General features: G+C 44.4%; 2 protein-coding genes across 2 annotated transcripts; one reads left to right on the top strand and one right to left on the bottom strand.

Moving 5' to 3' along the window:
* Window positions 1–435: 435 nt before the first annotated feature.
* On the bottom strand, window positions 436–3796 carry LOC124852599. Its single transcript, XM_047341686.1, has 5 exons — window positions 3187–3796; window positions 2937–2994; window positions 2783–2857; window positions 2242–2331; window positions 436–1833 (listed from the first exon to the last, which is right to left on the bottom strand). The coding sequence occupies exons 2-5, from the start codon at window positions 2961–2963 to the stop codon at window positions 1192–1194; spliced, it is 834 nt and encodes a 277-aa protein (XP_047197642.1). The 5' UTR covers window positions 2964–2994; window positions 3187–3796; the 3' UTR covers window positions 436–1191.
* Window positions 3797–3826: 30 nt separating this feature from the next.
* Window positions 3827–10942, top strand: wdr20a (WD repeat domain 20a). Its single transcript, XM_035168177.2, has 4 exons — window positions 3827–4204; window positions 6061–6243; window positions 6661–8025; window positions 9829–10942. Exons 1-4 carry the CDS (start codon window positions 3941–3943, stop codon window positions 9880–9882), a joined length of 1866 nt encoding a protein of 621 aa, XP_035024068.2. The 5' UTR covers window positions 3827–3940; the 3' UTR covers window positions 9883–10942.
* Window positions 10943–11121: the final 179 nt, after the last annotated feature.

Genomic DNA, 11121 nt, shown 5'->3' with positions numbered 1-11121 from the left:
ACTTGTGATGGGAACAAGGGATTTATAATAGGGGGAATCCCATTGCTGTGTTATTTATATATTCTGTAAATCTCAGTGTATACCCATTGACCTCATGCAAGTTCCTGTTCTACACTGTCTTTGATTGTGGAACATTTGATCAATGAGTATTATTCAAATATTTATGGAAACATTCTGGAGGCTCCACTGGTAAAGCTTGACTTCATATTCAATGTGTTGCTGCCACCTGCTGGTCAGGATGAACTTTGAAAGCAGAAGTCCCAACACTTGATTGGCATAACAGGATATAAGAGTTAAGACCTTGTCTACAACAAACACACTCTTATGTTTGTCAAAACTGAATAGGACTAATTGTAGCTTTTTATCGATAATATCTATTTCCAAGAGGAATTAACAGTAGTACAGTTGGCTGTATATATTTATAGGACTCCAGTCTGCAAGAGAACTGACATGAACAATTTATTTTCCAGAAAGAAACCACACACAGGCATCCAGAATGACAGAAATGGTGTTAGAACAATGTCTGAAATTGATGAACGTGTGTCCTCATTTAGTTCAGCTTCCCTCTCAGAATGAACTTGTCAGAAGGGGCTGGCTAATGTAGGTTCTTGAGCGCTTCTTCAAAACTACTTTTCACTCTGACACAGCCTTGTTTTCTTACTGCTGCACTCTTATTCATTTCATTCACATAAATACACCAATTATCCTGACCTGTTTGTGTTTGAAGTGTGGGAGGAAAAACTAGGGCACCCGGAAGAAACCCACTGAGCCAGATGGAGATGCTGGAGAATAATTCGATATTCAGTTTTTTTTTCTATATTTGGGTCAAATTGTAGAAAGTAAAGCATATAATTTTGAGAACACTGGATTTTAAAGCAGCATCTCTGACTAAATTTCAGGGAGAGCTGTTGCTGTTTTAATCAGGAGGGGCTCATACTGAATGTTTCTTCATTGACGGAGTGTGTCTTGGATGTCGGGTCAGTCATTAGGACCAGGTCACCATGGTAATTCCTCCAAACAAAAACGTGTTCAAACAGACCTATCACCTGCGAGTGTGTGAAATTACTCAAGGTAGAAAAATAAATCCAAATGCTTTTTAAATTAACTATATACAGTATGTCATTAAACCTCATTTTAAAGCTTTTAATATCACAGAAGAACTTCATTCTGTCAGTCCATCATCGGATGGGTCTAACATGGTTCGGATGCAGAGTCCCCCGCCTCTTCCTCCCCCATGTTGACGACACACTGCCTCTTCCTTTGCCCCACTTCCACCACTTCAGCTCCAGGGAGGCCGAGCTTTCTCTTGTAAAGGGATCTGAGGTCACACGGGCTGGGAGATCTCTCCGAGGAGCTGTCCAGCATCCAGGACGAGCCCCTTCCCACCGGGGTGAGGGGTCCTGGCATGTGGGGCGTTGAGGATCTCGAAGCGAGCAGGCCAGAATCATGAAGTTGCAACTCGATATCCATGGTTTGGGCGCATGCTGGGGAATCGTTTGTCTTTTTTGCTGCAAGATCTCCACAGACTTCCCTGTCGCTGTGGGAGGGCAGAGTGTCGAGCTCATAGACCCACAGCTCGGAGTCACTCCCACATTTCATCTGGACGTCCACGGGATGCTGCAGCTGCTGCGCTGTCGCAGGATCTCTCGTCCCATCTTTCATCACGTCTCTGAGGGCAACAGAAGCAGGGTGGTGGAGGATAAATCTCCTGCTGCGGCCCAGGAACCGACGCCCCCCTCCTCCTCCTCCCTGTTGCCGTGTTCGCCTGGAGACACTAACATCGAAGTGTGACTCATCAGAATCCTCAGAGCTGCCGTCGTACGGGTCCAAAAACTACAAATATAAGCACACAGACGATCACATGAACACATAGGAGAGGAGCAGGATTTTTGATACATGAAAGGAGTGTAATAATATTAATACTAACTGTAGTCATTTAAACAACCTGTCTGACAAGTGCTCCTGGTCTTTCTCTACCCTTCCCTCCACCTCTCCTCTCTCTCCCCCATTTCTCTCCTCACCCCAACCGGTCGAGGCAGATGGCCGCCCCACACTGAGTCCAGTTCTGGTGTCTTCCTGTTAATAATGTAGTTTTCTTCTCTCCACAGTCACAAAGGTTTTACTCCTTGTGTTGGGTTTACCTACAATACTGTGAGGTCTGAACCAACTTACTATGTGAAAATGCTTGAGATAATGTATGTACGGGATTTGGCGCAATGCAAATAAAGTGAATTGAATTACCAAAGAAGAGCAGCCATGTCTTGCAGCAGGTTTCAGTGGCCTCAGTGTCCGACGCAGTGTCCCACTCTCCGGGGCGCTGCTCACACATCCCTGTTCAGGGAGGACGTCAGAGATCTTTGGTTTGTTTGTGAGCAAGATGGCACAAAAACAACAGAACGGATCACCATGCAACTTGGTGGAAGGATGTGGTGAGGGTCAGGAAAGAAGCCATATCATTTTGGTGTGGATCCAGGGATGTTGTTTACTTCTTTTTTGACACTATCACTGCTTCACCAGGCCTGGACGGGGACCTGATATCTATGATTGTGTGAGATTTGGTGCAGCTTGATTGAATTTAAGGAGACTGTTGGGCTCATTTTCAAATTAAAAAAGATCAGTGCATGCTGGTACTGAGGTTACAGATATACAGGGTCAGTCTCTGGGGAGGGAAATCAAATATGATGGAGACGTACAATGTAAAATGTTATCTCTGGAACTGGGCTTAACCTCTTTTTAAACATCACCACTTCTCCTCTTGTGCTCGACTAAACAAAAAACATACCATGGTGCTGGTGTCGGACCATCTGGGACTGATTTCTGAGTCGGTGTCAGTGCTGGACTCCACTTTGCACATGTCCTGACAGGAAACACAGGTCACTACAGTGCACATGCATGTGGGTGAAATGATTCTCTGACATGAGCCGAACTTATCTCACCATGTACTTGAAAGCAAGTTGCTCCATGTTGTTTGGTGTGTGTGTCTCTCAGCGTGATCTACAATAATAAGCACATTCAAACGCAGCAAATACACAAACTGCAGGTGCATGTTTTGCTGAAGAAGGTGTTAAATCAAAGCATAGTGATGCAGTAGCAAAATCCCAATGAAATAAATATCTCACAGCTCATGTTTCAGCATTTAACATTAGTTTGGGGACATTTCCAACTAAAAGAAACCCTGATACCCACCTGGAAGTGAGAGTCTTCTTCTTCTCCTGCCAGGTGCCTGATGTGAGACCATGTGTTTCCACAGGTGAGAGCACGAGCTGAAAAACACTCGTTTAGACATTTTAACAAAATAAAACGTCCGGTGTTTGCTTTTTCAAAATAAAATATATTTATAGCCCGATTTCTTTATTATTTATATTGTCTTTATTATGACATATATGTTTTGTGAATTATATACAATATAGAGCACAGGTTCAAAAAAACATATTTAAAGATACATAGGAAGCTGGATTCAGTATAATATAATTAGTAATTAATGGTTTATGGAGAAGTTTGTACTCCTTTTCCGAATTTGTATATTAAATCATTGAGCGTTTTATTTGTTTTCATCATCAGTTTGTAAATAATACTTGTTTCTGTTTCTCTTTTTTTTCACTTCGTATTACACTGTTGTTTTAAAAGCAGAACATTTTTGTTTTTTTTACAGTGAAATATTTTAACCATTATCACCAAAATAATCACAAATAAGTGAAATTATCCGGTTTGTATTGTTTATATATTGACTATTAGTAACATGTGTTTAAAACGTGTAATCCCACATAGTTCTAGTTTAAAGTTGGGACAGTTCATTACAGCCTCCTCCACCACCACTTCCCCGGTGAACCGTAGGGTGAGGGACCGGGAGACCGGGAGAGGAGCACCGGCCGCTCGGTTCCTCGCTCCCCCTCCGCCCGTGCGTAAGATCCGGCCTGGGTGGGGGGGGGGAGAGGGATGAATGTTAATTTCAAAGATGGCGGCGGAGGGAGGAGGGAAGGAGATGAACGAGATCAAAACTCAGTTCACCACCCGGGAAGGCGTCTACAAGCTCCTCACGCACTCCGAGTACAGCCGCCCGAACCGGGTGCCTTTCAACTCGCAGGGCTCCAACCCCGTCAAGGTCTCCTTCGTGAACGTCAACGACCAGTCGGGCAACGGCGACCGGATCTGCTTCAATGTGGGCCGTGAGCTCTACTTCTACATCTACAAAGGCGTCCGGAAGGTAGCGTGCGAACGTCAGCGGGGGATCCGGGGTACATGCCGGGGCACACCGGCTGCTAGTCCGGGTGTCCGGGGGCGCAGTCGGCCGCGTTAAGCGACGCTGGCCGGTGCTTGACTTTCAAATTAGCTTGTTAGCTCGAAGCTAGGGTGTCGGCTAACCAGCGCTATTGGCTAACGCTAGCGAGCCAGCGGCTGCACCGAGGCCAGCGGCTAAAGTCCGCTCCCGAGCCGCGTCAACAGTGTCTGAGTCCGGCTGGGTCGCGAGGCTCCTCTCGGTGAAGCTGTCATTTTGATTGATTTGAAGCTGTCAGGGCTGTGAGTGCTGCGGGGATGGCGGGTATACTGACACCTGTCGACGCCCTCTGGCTGACAGGTGTGGACACATCACGGTTTTATGGTGCTCGGGACAGTCGTGTGGCTAACAGGCTAATTGCTAACGTCCCCCCCGTTCATTTAACGACAGTTGGCTCTAAAAACACGTCTGATCAACCTGAGCTAACTTCCTGTGCTGGTTGGGGAAGTGCAACCAGGTGCAACTCCTCCATTTTCCCCAGTGTCATCTCTGCTCTGTGCGGTTGTTGTGTCACCAGCACGTCATGGAATCCACTAACTCGTGACTCGTGACAGTCTGATGGTTTCCTAGCTAAACAGGAGGTTTGTGGACTAGTGGGGATCACGTGACGACTTGTTATGATGAGTTGCCCCCAGCGTCCAGTTGCCATGTTGCAGAATCCTGATAATAAACTGGCGTCTGTCACTTGATTAGAATCATGGCTTCTGTCACAAACTGGTTTTGAGCCGAGTGCACATCACAGTCTTGACTGGAAACAGCTGACCCACAAACATGTGGCTGTCATGTGTGAGATCGCATCAACAGACGGGTTCAAATCCGGAACTGCCACAAGTCAGAGCGTGGAAATAATAGCAACCTCGGACTTGTCGATCTTCGCAGTTCCAAAAATGGAAGGTTATACTTTTTATTCCCAATACATCATCTTATTGATTCCTGGGTTGGAGTGGCTGTTTCTTTTCTCTGACGTGTTTTGCTGGAGGTGGCTGCAGGTTTAAAGCTTAAAAAAAAAAAACCAAGTCTGACTCATACAGCTTGTGATGATGCTGCATTTTCTTTTTAGTGCATGTCTGCAACTTTCTTACTTAAAATGAGTCATCACAGGCTTGTTATTCATGACTTTAGGAGATAATGCCAATGCCGTCCTTGCTATCTTCAGGCGTAAGAGCAGTTTTATTAAAACCTAAAACCTACTTGCTTTGACATTTTGTGTCTCCGAGGTGAGACATAAACAACTCAGTGTCACCTCTACCAGCGGAGGAGGAACCACTGAATCATCATCTTCCACTCAAAAGAATTTTCCATTCTACCCGCAGCGTGAGCTGTAACTCATTAACAGATGGAACTACTGTTATACTGGTTCTCTGCGGTCTATGTTCAGGTTGTCTCGTTCACAGCTGTAAAGTACTGTTTCCCTGACAGTAAAAAGTAACGGTACACCGTAACATATGATGGCTGGTACGTAACCATCAACAGAGAAAAAATATAAACCTCCGTACTTCCTGATATTGGGTGACCTTCAAGTTATTTGTCACACTTTGGTTACAAGACATTTAAATTAATAAAGGTCTTCTTACAAATCAGGTAAATAACTATGGCTCAGCTGCTATGAATTCCCTTTCATTGTGTTTGAGATAAAGCACAGGAACAAAACATGATTGCACAGTCATGTGACAGTTTGACCCACAGCAGCTTTTGTCGTGCAACAAAGTGCATATACTTGTTTTTGGGTTTCAAAGAGTGCAACACTCACCCCGTGTGTGTGTTTTCACGTCTTTTCTTGTCAGGCTGCTGACCTGAGCAAGCCCATCGACAAGCGCATCTACAAGGGGACGCAGCCCACCTGCCATGACTTCAACCACCTCACGGCGACGGCAGAGAGCGTGTCCCTGCTGGTGGGTTTCTCAGCGGGACAGGTACAGCTCATTGACCCCATCAAGAAGGAGACGAGCAAGCTGTTCAACGAGGAGGTGGGTCTCTGAAGCACAGAAGGTGGATTAGAAGAGTTTTGAGAACATTGTTTACTACAAGTAGCTGGTGCTCGTCAATAGAGGAAAAGATCTTTGGAGTTAGTATGAGTATTCCTCCTGATCTCAAAGGTCAATTCTACTTAATGTTGTTAAAAAGTGTTCCTTGTTCTTATGTTGAATTTAAAGAATGTGAATGAATAAAAAAGTTCAAGGCTTCAAAGAATTTTCGAACCCTTTCTTGCACTTAAAGCTACTTTTGTGTTTTACCTGACGAGGGCTTTAAAACCAAATATTATAAGTGTTGTAAGACTTCTATGTGAAATTGTAAATATTTCCAGATGATATTTTACTGACATTGTCTTTCCCTCTCCCTCCCTTTCTGCCTCTAAAACCTCAACCTTCCCTCTCTCCTGCCAGAGACTAATAGACAAGTCCAGAGTAACATGTGTGAAATGGGTGCCGGGCTCCGAGAGCCTGTTCCTCGTCTCCCACTCCAGTGGAAATATGTACCTGTACAACGTGGAGCATACCTGTGGCACCACAGCACCGCACTACCAGCTGCTCAAACAGGGGGAGAACTACTCTGTACACACGTGTAAGAGTAAATCCACGCGGAACCCTCTCCTCAAATGGACAGTGGGCGAGGGAGCTCTGAATGAGTTTGCCTTCTCTCCAGACGGGAAGTTCTTGGCCTGTGTAAGCCAAGACGGCTTCCTACGGGTCTTCAACTTCGACGCTGTTGAGCTTCACGGCACCATGAAGAGCTACTTCGGTGGCTTGTTGTGTGTGTGCTGGAGCCCCGATGGAAAGTACATAGTTGCGGGTGGAGAGGACGATCTAGTGACTGTGTGGTCGTTCTTGGACTGTAGAGTCATCGCCCGAGGTCATGGGCACAAGTCGTGGGTGAGTGTGGTGGCATTTGATCATTACACCACCAGCGTGGAAGAGAGTGACCCGATGGAGTTCAGTGGCAGCGACGAGGACTTCCAGGATCAGATGATCCACTTCGGACGAGACCGGGCCAACAGCACGCAGTCTCGTCTCTCCAAGCGCAACTCCACGGACAGCCGGCCTGTTAGTGTGACATACCGGTTTGGCTCCGTGGGCCAGGACACTCAGCTGTGCCTATGGGACCTCACTGAGGATATCCTTTTCCCGCATCTTCCGCTCTCACGGACACGGACACACACGAACGTGATGAATGCTACCAGCCCTCCTCCTGCGGGTGCTACAATAATCACTAACACCTCTAGTAACGCTACTAATGGAAACAACAGTGGTGCCAATACTCCCGGCATTAACTCTCTCTCGACCGCATTACCGCGCTCCAACAGCCTACCCCACTCAGCCGCCACCACCACCACCACCACCACCACAACGACGACGGCAAACAATACCAACAAGGCCGGCAGCGGTGGTGGAATCGGCAGTGGAATTATGGACAGTGCCATCGCCACGGGTGTGAGCAAGTTTGCCACGCTGTCCCTCCACGATAGGAAGGAGCGGCACCCAGAGAAGGACCACAAACGCAACCACAGCATGGGTCACATCAGCAGTAAGAGCAGCGACAAGCTCAACCTGCTGACAAAAACCAAAACGGACCCTGCAAAGACTCTGGGCACGCTGCTGTGCCCGCGCATGGAGGACGTGCCCCTCCTCGAGCCCCTCATCTGTAAAAAGATAGCACACGAGAGACTGACTGTACTCATATTTTTAGAGGACTGTTTAGTGACTGCTTGTCAGGAGGGATTTATTTGCACATGGGCGAGGCCAGGCAAAGTGGTAAGTTCTTTTTAACGTAGGAAATGTGGGGGAATTAGAAGTGGTGATGTTGTTTGTCAATCTTTAGCCGTCCTAAAACCAATTGATGGGCTGTAACTGAAAGTCGAGATGTGTTCTCAAAGCTTAAAACACACATTTGGAAGAGCATTTTTAGCTTTGATAGTCAGAATGTGAGTCTCTGCAGGCAGGCGAGTAACATATCAGACTTTAGCGTTCAGCTGCTTTCCAGTTAAAAGATATAACCAACGCTTTGACAAATTTAAAGTCTGGCTATTTAATACATTCTGATAAGAAAGACTTCCTGTGTAGACCTGTGAGGGGAAATATGTTAATCCATAAGAGGCGTGTTCATTGGTTCATCATAATCATTCCACAATGCATAGCAGCATAGCTGAGAAGTCATCTGCTACACTCATGTTTTCAGCTTTTCTGCAAATTGCTACTTTGCCCTAAGAATCTCTGCAGTCTCTCACATGCTTACACCTTAATATGTACTAGTCCCTGAATACTTTACCCCTCTAGACTGTTTGCTTTTGTCTATGTTTTAAGAGCTTTTGACAGAACGAGACGCACATTATGAACCCAACCAGCAGTGTGAAGGTTAGTTAGTCCAGTGAGAGGGTCACTTTTAACCAGTCGGACATTGACAGACACTTGGAGCATTCAGCAAATGTCTCTGAAGTGAAATTCAGAACAACACCATGATATTATGGTGTTTTTACGTTTTGCCAAATAATAACCTGTAAGACTATTGTCTATGGATCAGGATCACACTCACTAGTGGAATTTTTGGACTAGAGTATTGTTTTTAATGTCTTATTGGAAAGAAAATGGAGCAAATATGATGCAAAATAACCTCGTATTCAGTTTGGGGCTGAATAAAAAGTTCAGCCACAACAATGAAACTGGTTTTCGAGCAACAAACCTCTGTAGCCACACAGTGATCAATGCTGTTGGGCTCCATGTCTGAGCAGTGAAGTGGTTTTTCGTGTAGAGAGAAAAAAAGCCTATCAATGTGATGACCGGAGTTCTGACTGTGGATATACCCATGATCCCCAGCTTCCTGAACCAGAAGAGCTGCCGGTTTAACAAAAACACCAAACTCTGTTTAGAATTCTTCATATATTAAAAGTTTCCTCTGAATATTGGAGATAAACAATCAGTAATGTGATTTGAAACTTTATTTTATAGTTTGTTATTTCCCATGGTTTTATGGCTTCGCTACATCAAAAATACTCAGATAAACCACAACATGAAAACCAGTTTTAATGCTGCTGCTGATCGGTGGATACGAACCACTAAACACAAACAAGAGGTGAAGTGGAAGAGGCAGTGGTTGAGTTCAGTCTTGAGAAAAGTGTGATGAGTGTTAAACAATCAGAAAGAGATTCCAACAAACTTTATTTTATATCGTTAAGGATTTGGTGCTAAAGAGGAGAGAAGCGATAGAACTTTAATAACTGATTCAAGTCGTTGTGCCCTCGAAAGTACCCTCAAAGGTCAGAGTAGGACGTTAAAAAACAAGGCGATGGTCCAATCCCGAGTACAAGAGAAGTGCCTTGATCGAGCAAACCTCTCAGAAGCGGCGTTAGTCTCCCAGCGTACACTCTGCATCCACTTTGCTGTGCACAGCCTTTTAATCAAGCGCAGGGGACTGTGATGGGGAAAGAGGAGGCTAGAGGCTGACTTTCCTTTTCAAAGAGCTATTTGTTGCTTGGTTCTTTTCTTTTCTTTCTTTTTTCTTTTTTTTGCTACAGTATGTGAACTTTCCCAATGCAAATCTCCTTGTTTTCCTTTTTCCAGGGTTTATTGTCATCCCAAAACCAAGCCAGCTCTCCCAGTGGAACAGTAGTATAGCCACAATATTTCTGCTGCTAAAGAACCCTGCAACCCAGAGTCTGATGCTGCTCTTCACCCTGCAAGCATTGCAAGTTTTCCTTTTCTTTTATACCCCTCCTACCTCCCGATTTTTTTGTTTATGGCTTTTCTGTTGTTTTTTTTTCCGTTTATCACTCACTTGAGGATTGAAGGAAGAAAAAAGTGGTGCATTTGTGGACTATGTACTTTTTTTTTTTTCTGGAGTTTTAACGCATTTTAGATTCTTTTAAAAAAAAATGTATTTCTTTCACGTCAGATCTCATCGGACTGTTGTCCCCTCTGGAATTCAGGCTTGGCTTTTGCTAGATGCGAACCAGACAAACTGTGGCTTGAAAGTAAAGGGATAGTTCATTTCATTTTCATTATCGGTGTTAACCTTGTGACGTAGCCCAGTCGGGGCTCAGGGGAGGTCACAGACTCCTATGGACTTTTGAGTGAACTATCCTTTTATGACCAAGTGCGTGAGCATCTGAAAATTTTGCATCCATCCACATTCACCCCCCACTTCTGTCTGCTCTCGGGTAGAATCCCCCCTTCGATGACTTTGCACTGATTTTGTTAGTTATTTCGTTGTTTGTTTTTATAACTACTCTAATGGAACAAAAAAAGAGAGAGAGGGTTGAGGACTGCCTTGTTACACTCGGCTTTAACATCCTCAATCATGAAATCTGAATCTATCAAGCTTGATGCTGCAATCATAGTCTTTTTAAAGAAAAAAAAATTGTTTGCACTTAAATTAGTTTATTAGAAGAGAAAATGGCTTTACATTTTTGGGTGTGCTCAGAACTCACTGATGGCTAATACAGTAGGTGATGAAAATGATTTTTAAAAAACTATTAAAACCTTTATCTATTTAGCATTTATTTTAATATTATTTCAGATTCAAATCTGCTCTGTATCATAATGTGTATATTGTAATAAATTGATCTGATGGGGGCCTAAGCAAACTACCATTACGGCAGTGGAAGTTTTGTCATTGATAGTTATATTTCTAAAGCCTAAAGTATACATATTAATAATATTAAAATAATCTTGAATACACTGTTTACTGTTCTTTTCTTTTTCCACCCACATTTACTGTGTTGACACAACAAAGCTGTAATGCCTCTGGCGTGAAAGCGGCTTACGAGGTCATGAAAAATGTTGCACGCAAATGAGCTGTCAAGTATGGAAGACTCAGGAAGTCTCACAGAAAATGGCTGAATCCCAAAAGACTCT

This window comes from Hippoglossus stenolepis, chromosome 10, assembly GCF_022539355.2.
Source record: "Hippoglossus stenolepis isolate QCI-W04-F060 chromosome 10, HSTE1.2, whole genome shotgun sequence".
Classification (NCBI taxonomy): domain Eukaryota; kingdom Metazoa; phylum Chordata; class Actinopteri; order Pleuronectiformes; family Pleuronectidae; genus Hippoglossus; species Hippoglossus stenolepis.
Note: the sequence above shows the minus strand (reverse complement) of the source record. Positions and strands in the feature narration are given on the sequence as shown.